Source organism: Rutilus rutilus (genome assembly GCF_951802725.1).
Source record: "Rutilus rutilus genome assembly, chromosome: 10".
NCBI lineage: Eukaryota > Metazoa > Chordata > Actinopteri > Cypriniformes > Leuciscidae > Rutilus > Rutilus rutilus.
The window spans coordinates 21,842,104-21,862,992 of NC_140215.1; the positions used below are offsets into that span (position 1 = coordinate 21,842,104).

The following is a 20,889-nucleotide window of genomic DNA, read 5'->3' on the forward strand; positions in this document are numbered from 1 at the left end:
AATAATGACCTCTGTAGACTCTTAGATAGGATTGAAGCAAATCATTTTAAGTTTACATGTAGGTCAGATATGAGCTGCATTCCTTCTTATACCTCCACTCCAACCTGATTTCACTGCAATTCGTACGTATTTTACAAGGTGGCTAATTCGTGCAACTTTTCAAAAAGCATCATCAGGAAGGTCCACCCCTAAACCTACCCATCACTGGTGTCTAGACAAATCATACGAATTAGCCACCTCATAAAATACGTGCGAATTGCTGTGAGATTCTGTTGGTCTCTCCATGATTGTAGGAATTCCCCTGTTCTCAATATACAGTACTGTGCAAAAGTATTTTTAATATTAAAATTAATATTTTATATTAAAAGCAATTAAGCAGCATAGGTGTTTTTTGGGGTCTAGAAGTTTCGTACAAATGGACTTCTGTGACCAGTGCCTAATTTGCCCACGTCTTCCAGATAGCACTGTTCAGTTCTTATATCGGGAGCATCAAATGTCTGTTGGAAACCCTGGCTATTTGAGTGTATAACTCTTTGTGATATAGTTCAAAGGATTGTTCAATGTATTTGTTGCATACATTTGGATTCCTGGTTTTAATTATTTGTCTGTTGTTTTTGAATTCTCCAGGATGGGAGTTTCCTTTTCATAGTACCTTCATAGTTTTGGCTAAATCAAAAAAAAAAAAAAAAAAAAACCCCATTTCCTCTTGTGGATCTGATCATCTTTTCTGTTTTTCTTTTTTACAGGAAACAATGAGATAATTATTGTCCAAAACTAGCCTTTGCTACATCCCATAAAATACTTGTAGCCATTTCTCCGTTGTCATTACTTTGGAGATACTTTTCAAATTCCTTCTGAATCTGCATCTTTATCATGTCATTTATGATACTTGTATCATATAGTATTTCTGTTGGTGATCTAAACGAAAAGTAAGGTAAGATACACCTGAGTTCTCTTCTGAGTTTGCATTTCCCTGTTTTTATGCATTTTGAGGAATAATGAATCTGTTTTTGTGCAAGTGAGATGAGTAAATGCATGCTCACTGGCACTGCCCACATCAGCACTTGCTCCCGATTTCTCTTCCCGACAGGAGAGATGTCAGCCAATAAATGGCAAAACAAAGTATCTTGCGTAACTTAATTGAAAAAGTACTAGCGTTACTTGTAATGCATTACCCCCCAACACAATGCCTGAATTATAGGCAATAACAGGTCAGTTGATCTTTTTGCTGAATGAAACAGCACATATATTAATCAAATAATTCTCTACGCATCTATTGAACCATTGTGGCATTTGGATTTTTCATTTTGGATGGGTTAGTTAGATAGTATAGATAGAATAGGTTTCCAGTATCCAGTTTAGTGTCTACCAGATAGAGGGTACAATTACTCAAATGTACATCAACTATAAGCCAAAATAAGGGCAACATCACAACATAAAACTGTGATTCTCATGAGCACAGAGTAGGTGTATTTGACTGTCATGTCTTTTAACTGACACCTGCCAAATGCAGGGATTTGTATTACAAACCTGCTGGTTCTGTGCACACACACAGGACATGACTGATATCAGTTGTCAATATACAGTTTTTTTAGTGAGCAATCAGTTTGGTGAATTTAAAAGTACATCTCAGTGTCTGTGACCATCATGTCACCTGCAGTGTTTAACAGGTTTTGATGACTGATGATCTGAAAATAAATGATTATTAAAAAACAAACAAACAAACAAACAGCTGAACATCAGTTAACAAAAAGAATAAATGAAATCTGTTTCTGAGTTATTTTGGAATAAAATGTAAAAAATCTTAAAAACAGTAACTTGAGTTTTATAGGCTACTTGGTTTTAAGATATAACATTGATAACACTGTTAATGTAACAATAGAAAATACAATTGCATTTTTTTTTTGATAGCATAAGTAATGTTTATTTAAACTGGGAAATGTGTCAACATGAATTTACATTGGATTACAAAAAGGTTTGACCACAAGAGTATAGTATAAAGATAATATTTTTTTCCCCTAATCATTTTGATGTGCTAGTCCTCAAATTAAGGCTCGATCTGACCATTTGTTAAAGGTCTTCTGTCTAGAAATCTATTCTCACAAGCACCAGCAATTTCTCTTACGGTGACAAATGCCAGGCAACAAGAAAAGTGCTACTGCTCGCCTGTCAAGATACATGCTATACATCATCATACAGTAAGACAGCTCACCATACACATTATGACCAATGTGGCAGCACCACATTTATGAGCCCTTTTTCACTGCGTGCAGTATCCCACACAAGAATTCAACATGTCAGCCTGACTGAAAACCCTAAGCTGGATTTGCACCACACATCTTTGCTAGCAAAGTGAGCTGTTGCTCCAGAAAATGCTGAACTGCCATTAATGAAGTGGATGGAGAATAGAGGGGCTTTGCCTACTCCATTATTGTCATTCGGACCATCTTATTACTATATTTAAAAAAATACAAACAATTATATAATAACAGAGACCTGCATTTTTTTAGATTTGTTAACAAAATCTAATCTAGTGAATTTTACTTTAGCCATGTCAGTTTTATCTAGCTAAATAAAGCCTGAAAATCCCTTTTATAAAGGCTTTTATGAGGTTAAGATTTGTAGTGTCATGTTTTATGCATAACAGCAAAAAGAAATACAAGGTTCTGTTTAAAGTTAAGCTGTGGCTTATGGTCACCTCCACATTGGAAAACACTTTGTCTGGACCTGCAAAAATATTCAGAATGTGAATGATGCTTCAAATGTTCACGTTGGTATTACATTGAGATTTCTTAATGCCCACAAGGTAAAAATCTACTGGAAAGGTGATAAATAAAGCAAAAAATTAAGCAAAACAAATAATACGATTGACTTTAAGGAGATCAAGCAATGATACGTATAGATACTCACCTTAGAAACTTCTGTGCTGTTTATGTTCCATGAAAATGTGACTGACATGTGACGTCTCCAGATTGGATTTCTCTGCAGACGTATGGACCCCACTATAATGTCTCCTTCCTCGACTGTCACTGGGGCATCCAACATGAAAAGAGTCTGTTTCCAGTGAGTGATCCTGGGAAAAAGGCAGGTTCTGTTTTACTTTTAGTTTCAGATTAATCCTGTGAACTGTAAATTTAAAATCAGAACCTGCATTCAGATCTGAAATTGCGAACTGAATATCAAGTGTGCTATTATGTATTTGTATTTGGTCCTTTTTCTGTTTATGCATCATACTCTGAATATGGTCCGGTGTTCAACTCCAGTGATGGTCCATCCTTTTCTAAACTCTGGAAATGTGCGCTGAACCAGACAGTGAAACCATGGAACATGCCTGACTTCTCAGCACTGAAACTAAACTCTCCTTCGAGTCTCTGGACAAAAGTGGGGAAAAGCAGTGTGTAGTTAACATGTGCTTCCTTTTAAATAATGGTTATATAATTGAATACAAATTTTAACATTTACCTCTAAGTCTGAGACCTGTATTGTGACCATATCAAGAGTGATAACATCAGCTGGGGTGGACAAACAGTCCTCCGGTAGAAGATGATGGCTGAATTTAGGCTTTGAGAGAAACTCTTTCTGTGCAAGTGACCTACAATACACATATGCAGGGCCGGAGTTATCATATTACTCATGATGATGTATGTAGCTGATCAATTGGGTCATCTTGTTTCAATAAAATTCAAAGTACAGTTTAAATTACTCTATTTAACCATTAATTATTTAATAATTCAATAATTTAATCACCTTGTTTTATTAAATAAATAATAATAAAAATATTTTCTTAATTAAATTAGTTATTTATACAAGTAAAATGTGCAGTAGTTTAAGAACATTCTCAAGGTCATTTTTAGTAGATGTATGAAGTTCAAATTCACAGGTGTCCTATCAGAGCAACCACAGCTGTAGTTCATCACATTAAATAACAGCATGTTTCACTAACATTTGACAACTAGAAAGTGATACAATAATGTTTGCCTTCATTCTGAACAACATATTGTAAACATTACCATTTTGAAGCCACTTGATTTGATATTTTGCCACCTAATGCAATGACAAGCTGCTCAAATACCCACAACACATGTCAGAAAGAGCTGTATATCAATATGAAAGGCCTCACTGTAGGTAGCTGAAGTCTAGGCCATAGGGTTTCTCCCAGAACTCCATTTTTTCCATGTAGTCAGAGAAGGCCTGGCAAGGAACGACGGTCAGACAGGCAGAAGACGGCCACATCATTCCACCCTCCTTCAGCCAGCGATCACGTGCCAGCAACACTGACTCCAACATGTACTCAAACTGAAAGATAGTGCTTAAACCGTGACAATTACGGAAGAGTAATATTACAGTTAAAGTGAAAATAATTTAAAAGGTGACATTGTTCATCCACTCAACAGGCATAATGTTTGTGTAGTGATATTCAGTTTATTTTTGTCTGTGAATATTAAAGTGAATTAAGCAGTAGCTGCTCTCAAAGCTGCTCTCATACCAGTAGGCAGTTGCCCATCCACTCTGACACTAGAACATCCACTTTCCCAGGAAGAGTGAGATTCTCAGCTCGGTCCTGAAAGACGGTCACAGCTTCCTCACAGCCATTCTGCCTCACTAGTTCCTCAGTGTGTTCTGCCATTGAGCTGGCCTCCACAGCATATACCTACAGGAACAAAAACTGTAAAAATTAATATGAGAGAGTTTTTTTATATATATATTTGATTAAAGTCAAAATTATTAAACATGGAATTTTTTTTTTTTTTAACCCTGTAAAGCCTGACATATTATGTTATAAGTAGAAATTCTACTTTTTTTTTAATGGATCAGTTTATTGAAACTTTGGACAAAAGGAAAAGGAAAAAGAAAAAAAAAGTTTGGATATGTTTTATGTTTGTATTTCATCAGGCTTTTATGGCTCATATAGTATGATATGGTAAAAATATGGAGGGATATGACACACTTGAGGAAAGAAAAAAACACTGAGAAGAAATTGCTATTTGGTGCAGTTGCTAATGTTTATATGACCAATAAGTAATATGAAATTCTGATCTATGAGATCTTTATAACTGCATAACAGACCACTTGCATGAAATGCATAAACATTTCAGTTATCATTTCAGTTATAGACCAGTTATACACCTTATTCAGAGCAGTTGTTCAAACCGTGTTTTCAATGGCGTCCGCTGTTAAAAGCTGTATAAAGCTCCTAGATCCCTTATCATTTTGCTCACCTCATGTTGTCTGGAATTTGATTTCTACTGAAATTTCTTTGAAAGATATTTATGTGATCAAACCTCTGAAGTTTTTATTGTGGGTGTGGGGTGGGGGTTGGCAATGCAATACAATGATGATTGAAGGTTTATAAATGAGCATTCCTCAAAAGCCTGTTGTATCATTGATACATACATTGTAAAATGATTTTTTTTTAATTATGTATGGACAATCAAGTAAACAAGCAAAGAAAGTTGCTTCAGTCCAGTAAATGTTCATCTTGAAATATTACTAACATTAGAAAAGTAATTCTTACATTTACATTTACAAAAAAATCAAAACTCCAAAGCAAAAACATGTTTACCACAACCTGAAGGTGGACTTTTTTTACTTCATAAAAAAAGAATTTTATTTTTGTCTTGAGTTGAGTCTTGTGTGTTCCTGCCATGTATCCTGAGTTCCCTGGCCACTGACTCTTAAACCGCCTGACTGGTGCAGCTTTCTAACTCCTGTTTCGAGCTTCTGGTTCCGTGAGCCTCTACCTGGTGGCAAGACTGGCGCAACATTTGAGATCTACATCAAGCTACGAGTTCCTTGTGTTCCTGCCTGGTCTTTCCTTTGGAGCAGCCTCTATTGCACTCACGTCATCGCCATCTTACTGACGGTCTCAGTGGTCGTCCATCCTGCCTGTCATCGTGCCGTCTGCCCTGCCCTACTGTTTGAACTGTGGTTCACACTTCACTCTTCAGTCTGGTTAATAAAACCCGTTGTCTGCTCATTTGCATCTAGGTCCTATCTCTTGCAGAACTGTGACAAAAAGGGTATGAACTTTCAGTCAGAGTGCAGAAGGCATGAATAAGATTTTCTAGGAAAGTTCAACAGGTTTTTCAGCAAAGTTTTGTTATAATTTCGAAGCATAAATTCACGTTTCAAATATGATACAGTAGACTTTACAGGGACTGTAAAGGGACTGGTCCAGTTTTTCAATACGTCGAGTCAGAGTTCACTCTTCAGCTGGAACTCGACTTGTGTAAGCCAGTGATTATAGTTAATAAAATTATAAATATGGATATTTTTCTTACAAAAACACATCACTTCGCTTCAGAAGGCCTTTATTAACCCCCTGGAGCTGTATAGATTACATTTATTATGGACGTAATTGCTTACCATTCACTCCCATTATAATGTTTGGAAGAGTCAGGATATTTAATAATTAATATAACTCTGATTGTCTTTGGCTGAAAGAAGAAAGTCATATAGGCTACACCTAGGGTGGCTTGAGGGTGAGTAAATTATGGGAAAATGTTCAATTTTGGGTGAAATAAACCTTTAATTACTGTAAAGCATCCTGCAAATATTTTGTTTGTCTCACCGCTGCAGGTTGTGCTAGAAGAGCACAGAAGAGGCTGATAACGCCTGTCCCACAGCCCAAGTCCATGACCACCTTCCCCCTCAGGGAGGCACTATTACTCAGGATCACCTGCCTGTATGTATCTGTGCGGGGTTTATCTGACAGCATCTCCAGGTGAAGCCTCTGAGAGAAAGATCCAGATGATACATGTTAACACATAGTTTGCTTCTGTATGAAGAATCCTTTGAGTTTAATCCTACCATTGTATTGAAGCAATTTTAATGATTTAACTGGATGCTTGCTAGGCTTTAGATTGACTAGCTTAACATTTTAGTACTTACTAATGTCCCATAATCACCAAAGTATTCGTCATCTTGCCAAGCATCTTCTACATCAACTCTTTTGTGCAAATAGCTGGATGGGACATAACCAAAGAGACCCTGCAGTTCAGCCCACCACCACACGTCTGAACTCCTCTCATGGACCAGCAGTTTATCGCCAACTGAGAAACTAAGCTGTCGGTTAAAAGAAAGTAAATATATATATATAAAAAAATATATATATTGTTCCTTTTTCGCGTATATTGTCACCACAATTGTCACATGTAAAAAAAAATTGATCGATATGCCTATGTTTCTCTTAAGCAAACCATGTTGAATTTGAGCTGTGGCATTTGGTCATCTAACTATTCCCAAAAATGAAATACTTCCGCTCAATAATGAGTATATGCTGCCTTCACGTGCAGAGTTTCATTGTTAAAAATTGGACATAACGCTCTCTCGAGTCCTAGTACCACTGGGAACTTCTGGGAAGCTTCCAAGTTATGGGCGGGCCACAAACTGTAGGCTAAACATGGCGGAAGGGAAGAACATTAACGTTAATAGTTTTCCCACAACACCTACATCGCATTGTCTTGTTGTTAAGGTAGTGCTACAAATATGAATAAACATTTGAAGCGTATTGTAACGTTATGTTTTAGCGAAAATAGCCTGTATTTGACTGAAATTCCAGAATCGTCAGCAAGCTTCTATAACGTTAGATAACCTGGTGAATGTTTACGGTTGTCAATGAATGTGACGCTTAATATCATTTGGCTTTATAATACGATTTCCCCAATAAATAAGAATAAACCCGGTGTCCTCAGTGATTCCTGTTCTTTCCGACAGCAGAGCTCTTGAAAGCGACGAGCTCGTAATCACGACTTCAGACGTGGGAAGAAGGAAATGTCCAATAGCACGTGAAGGCAGCAAGAATCACACTCACTCACAGTGAAATCAAAGTTTATTTTGAAAGGCGACCATCATGTGCTCAACATATACCTGCTCATCTCCTTCAGCCACAAAATCCGCAAGTCCGACATACTCTTCAGCTTCATGACCCTCGCTAATGTCATTTTCATGCATTTCAGCTCGTCAAACCTCTAAATGCACACAAATCACGAAACGTAAACGTGTTGAATCGCTACAACAAAAAGGTAAAGGAACTGTTTAACATTCTACGCCGCCTCTCCCACAACACAATTTTCAAAATAAAAGTCCTGTTGAAATTGGGATGTTTTTAAGAAACGATGTATCCAAATAAAAAGTGTAGGTACATGTGGTATACCAATAGAGTAGATCATTACAGTTATCATATGTGTTTTAAAAAGGGTGTTTCAAAAAGTAGTGGACTTTGCATGGTTAAAAAGTGACCAAAATACCCCCACAATAACATCACATTTGTGTATTAATGTTCTGTTTATTTAATCTTGCATGGGTCTATTGCATGGGCCACTTTCACTGCATCTCAGTTATTTTTATGGACTGGTGAAATGTCCAAAACAGAGGTGGCTTGCTTACAAACCAAGGTTTTTTTGTTAATTGCAGGCCGAGAGAGAGAGAGAGAGAGAGAGAGAGAGAGAGAGAGAGAGAGAGAGAGAGAGAGAGAGAGAGAGAGAGAGAGAGAGAGAGAGAGAGAGAGAGAGAGAGGAGACTTATTGAGAATATTTAATATTATCTTTTTTTTTTAAATCAGGAAAGCCTATTGCATGGATTGAGAATGTAAGAAGGTGCTGTTTATTCTGTCAGTGAGCAGTGAGTAAATTACTTAACAGACAGAAATTTTATGAAGTCACCTGCTAAGCAAATTTTGGATAGACTTTGAAAGGACCACAATGCAATCTAATAATTATCTGTAACAGAGTTACAGAGATGACCAAGCAAAAAGATTCATAGATGTTTTCTGAAATAAGTACTTAAAATGTTATAGCATTTTCACAATCTGTTCTATACCCATGAATTTGTACACAGTGATTTGAAATATCAAAGCCAGGCAAAACTAAAACATGTACTAGTGTAGAAAAAAGGTAAATGTTCACACTCAGTACAGGTTTTGTGAGGCTTTATTCAAGTCATGGATCCAGGTCATGGAGGTATTAAAGTTACAAAAACACAGATTAAGGAGGTTTCTTACAATCACCCCACAAAAAATGGATAAAAAGTTGACTTTATGCCTCTACTCCTTCTTCTTTTTATGAGTTTTTCTGAAGCACTTCCTGAAACAAAACATGCAGCTTTTGACAGTCACAAAAATAACAGTCACTAGAATGATAATGAGAAAGCCAATGACGTCCAGAGAATGATACTGAATCCAGTTCAGCTCATGAGCTGCGGATCTGAGATGATCTGCCCCTTTGTGCCTCATGACAAACTCAGTCCAGAACACAGCCAGGTCCAGAGGCTCAATGGGACGGTCTCTGTGAATAGCTGAAAGCTCTGACATCTTCTCCTTGTAGCTGTTGAGTCAAAAATGGAGGAAGTATTTTTATATTTTGTTGCATACAAAAGGACTGCACAATCTACACACTGAAAAGTTACTCAGAGTTACTCTGAAACAATTTTCACTCAGAAATTGCTAGTAAATTGAATAAATAATTACAAATAAATGGCAAGTAACACGATGAATTAAATGTGAATTTCTGAAGTAGAAAGACTAAAATAATATTTTTTTTATTCACACAAGCAAACATGCCACTTTAAGTTCAATACTAAATAAATGTTGTATGAATCAACACAGAATGTATCAAACGGCATTTTTAATGGACAGGCTGAACGTAATACATATGTTTACCTTTTGTCATTGAGGACCTTTCTCAATGCAACCAGCAGTTTTTCTGAGGTCACATCAAAGATACTCAGAGCTTCTGCAACACCTCGAGCCACTAAACGCTGGGCGTTATCCCCTTGGTCTCCAAACAGAGGAAGCATCACCATTGGCACCCCATTACAGATTCCTTCATAGATTCCATGTGATCCGCCATGTGTAATAAAAGCCTTAACCTTAGGATGGCCTATAACATACAAGAAAACAACACATTCAGTATGTTAGTGTGTTATCAAATGATTTTGTAGTGAATATGCCATGGTAATTCAAACATCATACACTCTTGCCATCAGTTCCAAAAAAAAAAAAAGCACACTTATTTAAATAAAATGTCTTCCAGGAAGGTTAGAGGGTCAAAGGAGAATAAAACATACCCAAGAGATCATTTTGTGGAAGCCATTTCATCAGTTTGACATTCTTTGGAGCATTCTCAGGGACTGGTCCAGTGTACCTCCATAGCACCTACGAATCAAAGAGAGCTAAAGGTTAATATTTTGAAGCCATGTAATCATGAACATACAGTATGGTGACTTGCATTATTTTGCATAACATTATTTTGTTTCACAAAACACATGGCTGGCCATCGGAGTTGCTTTAGTCTTTAGCACGGCAAAATGGTACTGATGCAAGTATTGCTCTTTTTGACCAAAATGGTGCCGTTGTTCAAGCCAGAGTTTTATGCATTTTACTCTGCAGGACAGGACCAAGTTTGGACACCCCTGGTTTAACGTTACAACCCACATACAACCACATGACTGTAAAACTTTTTTTTTTTACCATCTACAGTTATTTTATTCAACATCTTTATGGCTTTAGCTGCTTTTGATGCAACATTAAGACATTTCTTAAATAATAAAATATGCAGCCATCAATGTACACATATTACTGTATATTTGTAAATAGTCTTATTTAGACAATCAGTGGCTGGAGCTTACATGTTTTATGAGTTTTGTAGAAAATAAAATCACAGTTTTTAATTCAGTGCATTTATACTGTGATGAGATGGGCGTTTGGTCCTTGAATAACATCCTGGGGGAGTTGGAGGACATAGAAAGTCCAAGAAATGGTTCAAGGAATTACTTTTTCTTTTTTCTTTTTTAGCAGGACAAATGAGAATACTGAAAAACAAAACAAAAAAAACACATCCTTTTCAAATGGGGTGCCCTATGCAGACTTGCATGATGTGCATATGCACTACCACCCAGAACCAGCATTTTTTTTTCAGACCAGGTTGATTATTTTTGGCTTTTTTTTTTTTTCAGACCAGGGGGCATATTACAGAAACTTTCAATCTCAAGTCTTAAGATTTGACAAGTTTATTTTGTCATTTTCACAAATTCGTATGACAGAAGCAAATTTTAAGTTGATTTAGAATTCTTATCCTATCTTATAAAATCTCATCTTATCTGTAGTTAGGAAATCTTAAACCCCTCCATTGAGTTCGGTAATCAACTCCCAGGTCTGTTACCAAGCAACCAACACCACGCAAACAGCTGCTGGGAAGCAAAACGGAAAAAAACTGGAGAATGGAGAAACAAAATAAGTGGTGCTTTTCATTAAGTGAAGGTTTTATAAGCTTGATAGAAAAGGCAAATCCAAATCATTTGGGTGTTCACAATGTCTTTCCACCATCAAACATCGCTGTTCTTCAGCTTGTATCATTAATAAATGTGATGCCATTCTCAGACAGGGCTATTATTATGTGATTTTTGCAGTAATACTTAATTTCACAAATAATTTTGACGTTAGGACACCATTTGGGGTTGTCCTAAAGTTAAGACAGTTTTTAGGATTTTTTGTGGAGTTAGGAAGCTTCTGTAATAGCCTTTTCCTATCCGTGGTTAAGATAAGATTATGCACTTAAGAAATGTCATTTTGTAATAGCTTTTGTCCTAAATGAGGTCCTAAATGAAATTGCCATGGTTACCAAACAGATAAGATAGGATCTACCTGTAATGCGCCCCCATTAACATGATCATCATAGTGTTACTTTAAAGATTGCATTTCAATTGTATTTAAAGGAGCCGTATGTAAGATTGTGGCCAAAACTGGTACTGCAATCACTTTCAAATTACTGTAGAGCGGTGTATCCCCTCCCCCTCCCCCCTGACTCGAGGTTGCCAGATAGGCTGCAGGATCCAGCAGGAACGTAGGCTGCTACGTAGCTGTGGTAACTAGAGCAGAGCTGGCAACCCGGATGCTGAAACACTACTGACTTCGTGGTTGGTACATAGGTGGAGGGTGGAGCATCAGGCCAAAACACAACATGACAACATCAACATCAGTTGAGGGCTGCAACTTCACTTTTTAAATGACAATATCCTGGCCGTACTACTGTTGTCAGTGATATAAGTATTTGAAATGAACATGATTTCTTAATGTCTAGTGACATATCAGGGCCATTTTATGATTAATTGAAATACATTTCTTACATACAGCTCCTTTAAGTATTTAAAAAAAGTGTTCCACACTTACCCTCTGAGGTATCTGCCTAAATGCCTCAAAGAACTCTCTGGCTTTGGCCTCAGGTAACTGTGACACCATGGAGCCCAGGGTGAAGACCACAAACCCATGCTCTCCAGAACCATTTGCAAACTCCTCCAGCTCCTGCACAGAGGACAGACATCAGTATTGAGCATCGATTTCGTAGAATGGGTGGGACGTTTCATGGACACAAAAGCGCAAGCTTTCACTGTTAACTATTCTCCTTTTCAATGTAAGCAGTTCTTCCTTACATTTTTTTGCTCGCTCACTCACACAAATACCAACATGAACTTTGAACTTCTGAAAAGCAGCATATTGCATCAATAAAACCTCTTGGTAAAAGAGTACCTTTCCCTTTTTGCTTACGGAAAAGTACACAACATAATTACAAAGACGATGCGTCTCATTTCCCCTGTGCTTCATGCTGTAAACACAAAGGGCCCCCTCATTTCCTCTTGAAGATTACAGTGGTCAAATTAATTTTTTTTTATAAATACTTAGCCTCCAATTAAAATCATGCTGGATCAGAAAATATCTTAACTCCTAAACTGACTCTCTGAGTGGTCCCACATTCATTTATACACATCTTAGGAAGTACAGCCTATGACTATAGTTGATTGCAGATAAGACAGTTAAACATTGTTCATGATTGTGCAGGTTGGCACTCTTAAATAAATAGAGTTATGCAGATCTTGGTTGTCCTGAAGTCGTATAATAAAAGTGTGATGTAATAAATGCTGTCTTTTTTGCATTAACTGTACAGTCTTATCAGTAAAAGTTGTAAAAGACATGTGACATGTGAAAGCTCTGTATTTTGAGACAGCATAGAACTGAGAATGACTATGCTCATTAACATCTTACCTTTGTCAGTGGACCCCTTTTTACACAGTTGATGCCCCCTATATGGACCATGTTTGGCATTTGAGGTTTTGGGAACTCAAATGTAAAGTCGTCCCTTAGAAGCCAAACTGCAGCGTGCTCTAATAGCTCTTTGTATGTAGTGTCTTTCTGCAGATATCTACTGGCCAGTTCATCAGCGCTGGCAAACAGTTTTCGGCAAAGGAACATTTCAAAAACTGTCATAAGCATATTATTTACTCTCTGAGGGAAAGTCATCTTATCTGGGTAGCCGGTAATGAAGCGCGGGACAAAAGATGGAGGCGAGGGACACTGAGCGGCTGACTCATCAAGCCGACAGGGAATCAAACGCAAAAAGTAAACGGCAGGAAGTGAGAGGGAATCGGCAAGGATAGTGCCACACGGCAGGAAAGGATCGGTGAGCAAAACATCAAATCCCGTCTCTCTTAGACTCTTCATCAGGGGCTCGTCGTACAGCAGCCCTTCACAGCCTTTCACCTGCATATTTGTGAACTCTATCAGGTTCCCCAAATTCACAAAGATATCAATCAAGTGCGGAGGCTTCTCAAACGCATTCTTCTCTATGTTGTCCAAGTTTGCCTTTAAATCAGCAAGGGTGAATGGCACACGAAAATACTTAGTGGTGTAATTACCAGATGCCCTAATCCGAACATTAGTTTCAGGGACCAGGACCACCATCTCATGTCCCCTCCGAGACAACTCTTCCACCAGGATCTTCATGCTCAGCCAGTGGCTGCCATCCATTGGCATGACAAGCACCTTTCCAGCCTGCACAGGCTCTGAGGAGAACAAGCTTAGCCAGGCTAATAGACCCAGAGCGGGAAAACTCAGTGCTCTCACCATTCTTCTAACATTTGTACAGTAGACAGCATACAGAGATACGTTTAAGTAGCCTGGGAATGTTTTCAAATGAGGAGGTGCTTCTAAACTAGACAAAAGGGGAGTGAGCGTTGATAGGTCTCTGGCTGCATACTAATAAGCTCAGACTTTTACGCTACGTCACTGCACTGTGGTTTAAAGTCTATCAAGTGGGTTGAATGTAGCTCTGGGTTAATATTTCAAGAACGCACAAGCATATTAGAACTGTCACAGTTATATAAAGATAGCTTTGTTCATACAAAGGTCAAGAGGATCAAATGTTAGCATAAGGTTCAACATATTAACATTAATTAATGCATTAGGTAACTTGAACTAACATTGAACAATACTTTTACAGTGTTTATTAATATAGGCTAAGCACGGTGATCGAGAGAGCTCAACGCGCTGCAACTGAAGAAAACACATGCAAATAGAAAAACACTCGCAAATTAAGATGAGATCTTCATCAGTTTCACAACACACGTGTGCTCCAAATACTCACAACACTACCAAATACAGAAACGCGCTGCAAAAGTTCACAACAACCAAATGCACAGACCACAACGGAAATGTTCCGACTGGAACTTTAGCTGCGTCAGCTGCGTCTCAATTCGCCTATACCACGCCCTAAAAGTAGCCTATGTACCTTTTTTGTGAAGAAAAAGTAGATACTTTTGAGCGTTTAGCAAAAATTTTACAATCTTCGGGACATAGCCTACTATCACTTCATACAATTCCTCTCTGTCTCATTTTTTTTTTTTTTTTTTTTTACAGTCTATGGTCTCATCCTGTCACAGTAAACTGGCCTGTCAATCATCTTGTCAAAGATAAAATCCTCCACATTTCATTTAATTTCCTACCGTATCGGAGAGAAATGCAGAAGCACGATCTGCAGTCGCGGGTCTTTCATGCGGAGAACTCTCCTCATATATGCATTTAAGTTAATGGCCAAACGGATCTTTATAAAAGTCGACATTATTATTGCAGATGAAATATAACACGGTCACGGATAACATTAAATATATATATATATTTAACAGGTTAAACTTTGATTAGTCACTCATACCTTGCTTTATCTAAACCTCTCACCGTCGGTCGCTCATATCCGCCATGTTTTGTAGTTTTTTTAAACACTTTTTACTCGTGTTTGTAGTTCCTCCTCTTCCAAAGCGCAGTTGGTTGTGAGTAAAATTCTCACAATCCTGGCACACTCCAGTCTTGTGGACCTCCTTCGAGTTCACACTTGGTGACGTCAGGAAATGAGGACCTAAGGGGCGCTGGCCTCGAGAGTGTATTTTGGGACAGGCTTGATGACATCATTCCACCGAAAGTCAAACGTTCGCAAAGATTCCTGGGTAGGTAACTCGTGTGGAGGGTGCAAAAGTGCGGGCTTCGCCGACTTTAAATTCGAATTTATTTTCGAAATAAAAAGTTATTTAGTTTTAAACTTAGTTTTAGTCGATAAAACTGTTACGCATAAAATCTGTGTATCCTCGCTCATGACTCCTCAGAAAGCCTCCTCGATCCTCGACTCCACTCCTCGCGGACTGTGCAATTAGAGAATTGAGATGTCCTTCAAAATGGCTGAGCTTGATCGGGTTCCAGGTCAATAGGATGGAGGACGGAGGAGTGAGGAGACGAGGAGACGAGGAGGGATAATTTGGGTGCTTCCCTATCCCTCCTCATCTCCTTGGTCCTTCTCTTCTCTTCTAGTTTGTATTCTGATGACTTTGTACATACTGTTCTTTAATACATTTTTTATATTGTATACAAAGTTGTATGTCATAAACATGTCATCTGTATGTTTTGCACAAAAAAAGTTAAATAAATAAAATAAAATAATTTTGACATTGAGCAATAAGCATGTTCCAGCCGGGTTCGTCACTTATTGAGGTCCCCTGGAAACATTTCCGTTGGGGTCTGTGCTATTTGCAGTGTGTTTCTGTATTTGGTTGTGTTGTGAATGTTTGCAGCGTGTTTCTGTATTTGGTTGTGTTGTGAGTATTTGGAGCACACGTGTGTTGTAAAACTGATGAAGATCTTATCTTAATTTGCGGGTGTTTTTCTATTTGGATGTGTTTTCTTCAGTTGCAGCGCGTTGAGCTCTCTCGGCCACCGTACTTAGAAAGTTCATTTCTACATACATTTTTTAGATTTTTTAAATTTCAAACCATATAGCCTATACGTTTTTTTCTGAATATAGATCAATTATCTCAGAAATAAATATAATAATAAAAGGTTTTCTTTAATTTCTTCATTCTTACAATGAATGTTGTCAGACATCTATTGTTGTATTACATTCTATAACCTTGCTTGTCCTGTGTTTCCAGATTTACTATTTTAAATTAAACTTTATACACAGCTACAGCATTAGTAAGCCTATTAGGAACTGAAAAATACTCACTTTTGATAAAGGTTTTGGTTTCTGGCTAACTGTTGCCCCAATCATGACCATGTTTGGCATCACCGGACGTGGGAATTCCAAGGCAAAGTCGAACCGCATAAACCAGAGAGCTGCACGGCTCATAATCTCCACCATCGATGTTTTTCTCTGAAGTGCGCGTGAGGCAATCTTATCTGCATGAGTAAACAAATGTCTGCAAGCCATGGGCTGCAGGAGAGTCCTTACCAGGTTCACACTTCTTTGCCAAAGATTCATGTGGTCAGTAAAGTGAGTTAAAGGTTGTGGAACATAAGAGGCTGGAACTGGACATTGACTGGCAAGAGCATCAACACCACAAGGATGGTTTATTTGCATATAAATAGCTGGAATGGAGAGATATTCACCAGCTATAGCTCCAGTGGGCTCAAATGGATCTGTGAGAATAGCATCAAAGCTGTAGTCTTGCAGTTCATTCATCAAGTCCCTGTTGAAAAGTAGACCCTCTGCGTTCCTCACTATGACGCTTTGAAGAATATCCAGTGAAATAATGAACGCCTGGAACTTGGCCAGGTCTGTAGAGATATCAACACTCAGAAGTGTGTTTATTGTATCTGCTAAGCCTGCTTCTAATTCAGCCTTGGTGTAGTTCACTGGATATGTCAGAGTGGTGGTATTCTGTGAAGGACCCATGCTCAGACTCGCCTCTGGAATGACGACCACCACCTGGTTTCCTCTCCTCCCCAGCTCCTCCACAATAGGCTTCATCCCTAACCAGTGACTGCCATCTGATGGAATAACCAACAGTTTCCCAGCTTCAGCTGAACCCAAGAGTAACAGAACCAGGAGCAACCACACGCCTGCCATTTTATCAGTGGTGTGAAGGACAGAGGCAGTTGAAGGAGATTAAGTAAGAAAAACACTTACACAGTGTAACCACAAAGGTTAAAGTACTATCTTGAGTGAGTTAGGACTGGGTTCAAGGGAGTGGCGATGTTTGCAGCTAGTAGGATGTGCTCAGTCCAAATATGGCATTGAAGTAATTAATGGGTCTTATTCACAAATAATTGTTTGTGGATTTTTCATATTGTGCGCACAAGAGAACTTCCCACAAAAAGTTTCCCCCCATTACATGTGCGCACACATGAATTTGTAATCTTGTTGGAATGAATTTGGAGTATACTAGATTAGATCTTGATTATCCTGACACTGTTTATTGAACATTGTATGATGTAACACTCTAGAGAGCCAGTAAAACTGCATTTTCAAAAGTACATAGACATGGCATCAACTTAGATTAGAGCATGTTGACCTGGACCAAATGCTTCATGTTAATTCAAAAATATACTAATGTTCAGTTTTAAATCATCAATGTTAATTCATAAAATTAAAATAAAAAAAAAGATATATATATATATATTTTTTTTTTTTTCTACATGTAGGCAAGGCATCAGTGGCATCAATTCACCATAAGCTTAAGATATAGCGAACCCTGATAACGTCATCAAATCTTACTCCCTCGATGTGACCGTCCCACATATTTTCTTTCATTCCTGACCTTATACATGCTCCAAAAAATTGGAAAAAAATCAACCAACAAGGACTAACAATATGACAAGTGTGTGTGTGGTGGTGCGTCCAAATCATTTGATAATAACCCTGCAAATTAGAACGCTATAGACCACTGTTAAAAGAATTAAGTACTTTTCAAGAACTTTCAAGTACTTCACACAACTATTTCTAGGTCTTCAAAGCTCAAAAGCATCAAAATTATATAATTTAAATGTTTTTTTTTATTGTGATGACTAAAAACATTTTCTAGTTCATCCTTCAAAGATTGTCACCATTTGTAAAACTAAAAGTTTAACGATGTAGGAAACCAAACACTTTTATTTTAAAATTTACAAGACATGAAATTACCACAAAAACCAGTACTTACTGGCTCGTTAGCCATTTCCACTCCATAATATAGCCCCGTTTTTTTCACACGTTTTGCTTTTTAATTTATACTTAGACATTTATTTTTTTTGACATTATCAAATCACGATCATAACATTAAAAATGTACACATTTGCAGTGCCGTTGAACTCACGTGACACGAATATAACAACCAGATCACTTGCTTTTCTCTTTTATTAAACAATTACAAATGAAATTACACACAGTAATATAACTCTGTTAATTGGGTAGCCATTAACATTAACATTCTAACCTAGACCCATTTTTTGTTTTTGCATTAACTTAGTCTGTACAGTATTATGACTAAGTGCCTTTCACTATTGTAAAAGACACGTGATTCAGTGAAAGCTCTGTATTTTGTGCACAATTTAAAACATCTGAGAATGACTATGCTCAATAACATCTTACCTTTGTCAGTGAACCCCTCTTTGCACAGTTGATACCCCCTATATGGACCATGTTTGGCATTTGAGGTTTAGGGAACTCAAAGGTAAAGTCGTACCTATGAAGCCAAACTGCACCATGTCCTAATAGCTCTTCGTATGTAATGTCTTTCTGCAGATATCTACTGGCCAGTTCATCAAAGCTGGTATACAGTTTTCGGCAAAGGAACATTTCAAAAAATGTCATAAACATATTATTTACTCTCTGAGGGAAAGTCATCTTATCTGAGTAACCGGTAATGAAGCGCGGGACAAAAGATGGAGGCGAGGGACACTGAGTGGCTGACTCATCAAGCCGACAGGGAATTCCATGCAAGAAGTAAACAGGAGGAAGTGAGAGGGAATCGGCAAGGATAGTGCCGCACGGCAGGAAAGGATCGGTGAGCAAAATATCAAATCCGGTCTCTCTTAGACTCTTCATCAGGGGCTCGTCGTACAGCAGCCCTTCACAGGCTTTCACCTGCATATTTGTGAACTCTATCAGGTTCCCCAAATTCTCAAAAAAATCAATTAATTGTGGAGGCTTCTCAATCGCATTCTTCTTAATGTGGTCCAAGTTTGCATTCATCTCAGCTTGGGTGTAGGGCACACGAAAAGACTTAGTGGTGTAATTGCCAGATGCCCTAATCAGAAAACTGGTGTCAGGGACCAGGACCACCATCTCATGTCCCCTCCGAGACAACTCTTCCACCAAGATCTTCATGCTCAGCCAGTGGCTACCATCCACTGGCATGACAAGCACCTTTCCAGCCTGCACAGGCTCTGAGGAGAATAAACTTAGCCAGGCTAATAGACCCAGAGCGGGAAAACTCAGTGCTCTCACCATTCTTCTAACATTTGTACAGTAGACAGCATACAGAGATACGTTTAAGAAGCCTGGGAATGTTTTTAAAAGAGGAGGGGCCTCAAAACTAGACAAAAGGGGAGTGAGTGTTGATAGGCCGCCTGCTGCAACAGCTCAGAGTTTAAAGTCTAACAAGTGGGTTAAATGTAGCTCTGGATTAATTATTTAAAGAATGTATAAGCATATAAGAACTATCAAAGATATTTAGAGATAGCTTTTTTACAAAGTTCAAGAGGACCAAATGTCAGCAACAGGTTAATACATTGTAACATAAGGTTCATCATGTTAACATTAGTTAATGCATTAGGTATCATGAACTAACAATACTTTTACAGCATTTATTAAAGGGAGGGTAGGTGATCTGTTCCAGATAAAACATTTTTGTTATGCTGGTTGAAAGTCTCTTCACATCCTGATAACAATCACTAAGTTAAGTGGTCTAAATGTATATGTATATATTTTTTCTGTGGAAGGCGTAGGAACATAAAATGTTCATCCAATCATTGAATTCGGTCCGAATGCAATGATACAATGTCCTTCCTTCCTATCAAAGTATGTATTTCCATACCTCCATGCACCCTGCTCATGCAGACATCACACGTCATCAGCGTGTTTCATGCTATGCAGAGTTAGACAGACGTCAATCACTGAGCACCACAACCGAAACAGCAGACACCTTTTACAGTTCCTCCTGAACCAAATCAATGAACTTATGCTGCGTTCACAACATAACTACTGTAATTTGGAAGAGATGGAAACACGTGACATTATAGTCTGAGCAGTTCATGACTTGAATTTATGCATTTATTGATGCATAACACTATCAACGCCAAAATTAATCTGCAGCAGTATGCAGGTACAGGTTAGTACGGAGCCCGGGAAGTCACCTGGGAGAAAAAAAAAAACAATCCGTGGCGACGGTTTTGAAATCCGTCCGCTCAGTTTATAAACCGTACTCACGAATTCTCAAACTGTTCCCTCGGTTTAACAAATCGTGCCCACGGATTAATAAACCGTACCCACGAGTTTCTAATCCGCGCTCTCAGATTTGTAAACCGTGCCTTCAGTTTTTGCAATCTGTACCCACAAATTCACAATCCGTTCCCACGCTTTTGCAATCCGTTCCCACGGGTTTGTAAACTGTACTCACGGATTTGTGATTTTAGAAGAACACGTTGTTAACGAATCTTATTGTTTTAAATCAAATTGTCTTAAATGCGTCTGCATGCTTAAAGTGATTGTAGCGGTATGGGGTGGAATATACGAATTAATATGAATGACATGCATCAAAATCTTTTGTTTATTTGTGATAATCTTAGCACTTTATTATTATTGTCTAACCTGTATTATG

General features: G+C 38.1%; 2 protein-coding genes across 13 annotated transcripts in view; both read right to left on the reverse strand.

Moving 5' to 3' along the window:
* Window positions 1-1,906: 1,906 nt before the first annotated feature.
* Window positions 1,907-8,167, reverse strand: prmt2 (protein arginine methyltransferase 2). 3 transcript variants are annotated; one of them, XM_084420290.1, is made up of 9 exons: window positions 7,870-8,156; window positions 6,892-7,065; window positions 6,572-6,733; window positions 4,487-4,651; window positions 4,121-4,296; window positions 3,463-3,592; window positions 3,235-3,371; window positions 2,911-3,073; window positions 1,907-2,727 (listed from the first exon to the last, which is right to left on the reverse strand). In XM_084420290.1, the coding sequence occupies exons 1-9, from the start codon at window positions 7,951-7,953 to the stop codon at window positions 2,695-2,697; spliced, it is 1,224 nt and encodes a 407-aa protein (XP_084276416.1). In that variant the 5' UTR covers window positions 7,954-8,156; the 3' UTR covers window positions 1,907-2,694. The 3 variants fall into 3 exon arrangements, with proteins under 3 accessions (XP_084276416.1, XP_084276415.1, XP_084276417.1); XM_084420289.1 differs by having other exon boundaries at window positions 1,907-3,073; window positions 7,870-8,161; XM_084420291.1 differs by lacking the exon at window positions 6,892-7,065 and having other exon boundaries at window positions 1,907-3,073; window positions 7,870-8,167.
* Window positions 8,168-8,332: 165 nt separating this feature from the next.
* LOC311297824 (UDP-glucuronosyltransferase-like) overlaps window positions 8,333-20,889 on the reverse strand; it is a 61,902-nt gene continuing 49,345 nt past the window's right edge. For 5 of the 10 annotated variants that reach the window (XM_084420283.1, XM_084420278.1, XM_084420279.1 and 2 more), the window contains exons 2-5: window positions 12,167-12,298; window positions 10,066-10,153; window positions 9,659-9,878; window positions 8,333-9,323 (exon numbers count right to left, since the gene is read on the reverse strand). In XM_084420283.1, the coding sequence (XP_084276409.1) occupies window positions 9,044-9,323; window positions 9,659-9,878; window positions 10,066-10,153; window positions 12,167-12,298 (720 nt within the window). In that variant the 3' untranslated portion in view covers window positions 8,333-9,043. Of the gene's footprint in view, window positions 9,324-9,658; window positions 9,879-10,065; window positions 10,154-12,166; window positions 12,299-13,036; window positions 14,906-16,316; window positions 17,175-18,659; window positions 19,547-20,889 lie in introns of those variants that run through there. The other 5 variants (XM_084420287.1, XM_084420286.1, XM_084420282.1 and 2 more) reach the window with 5 other exon arrangements.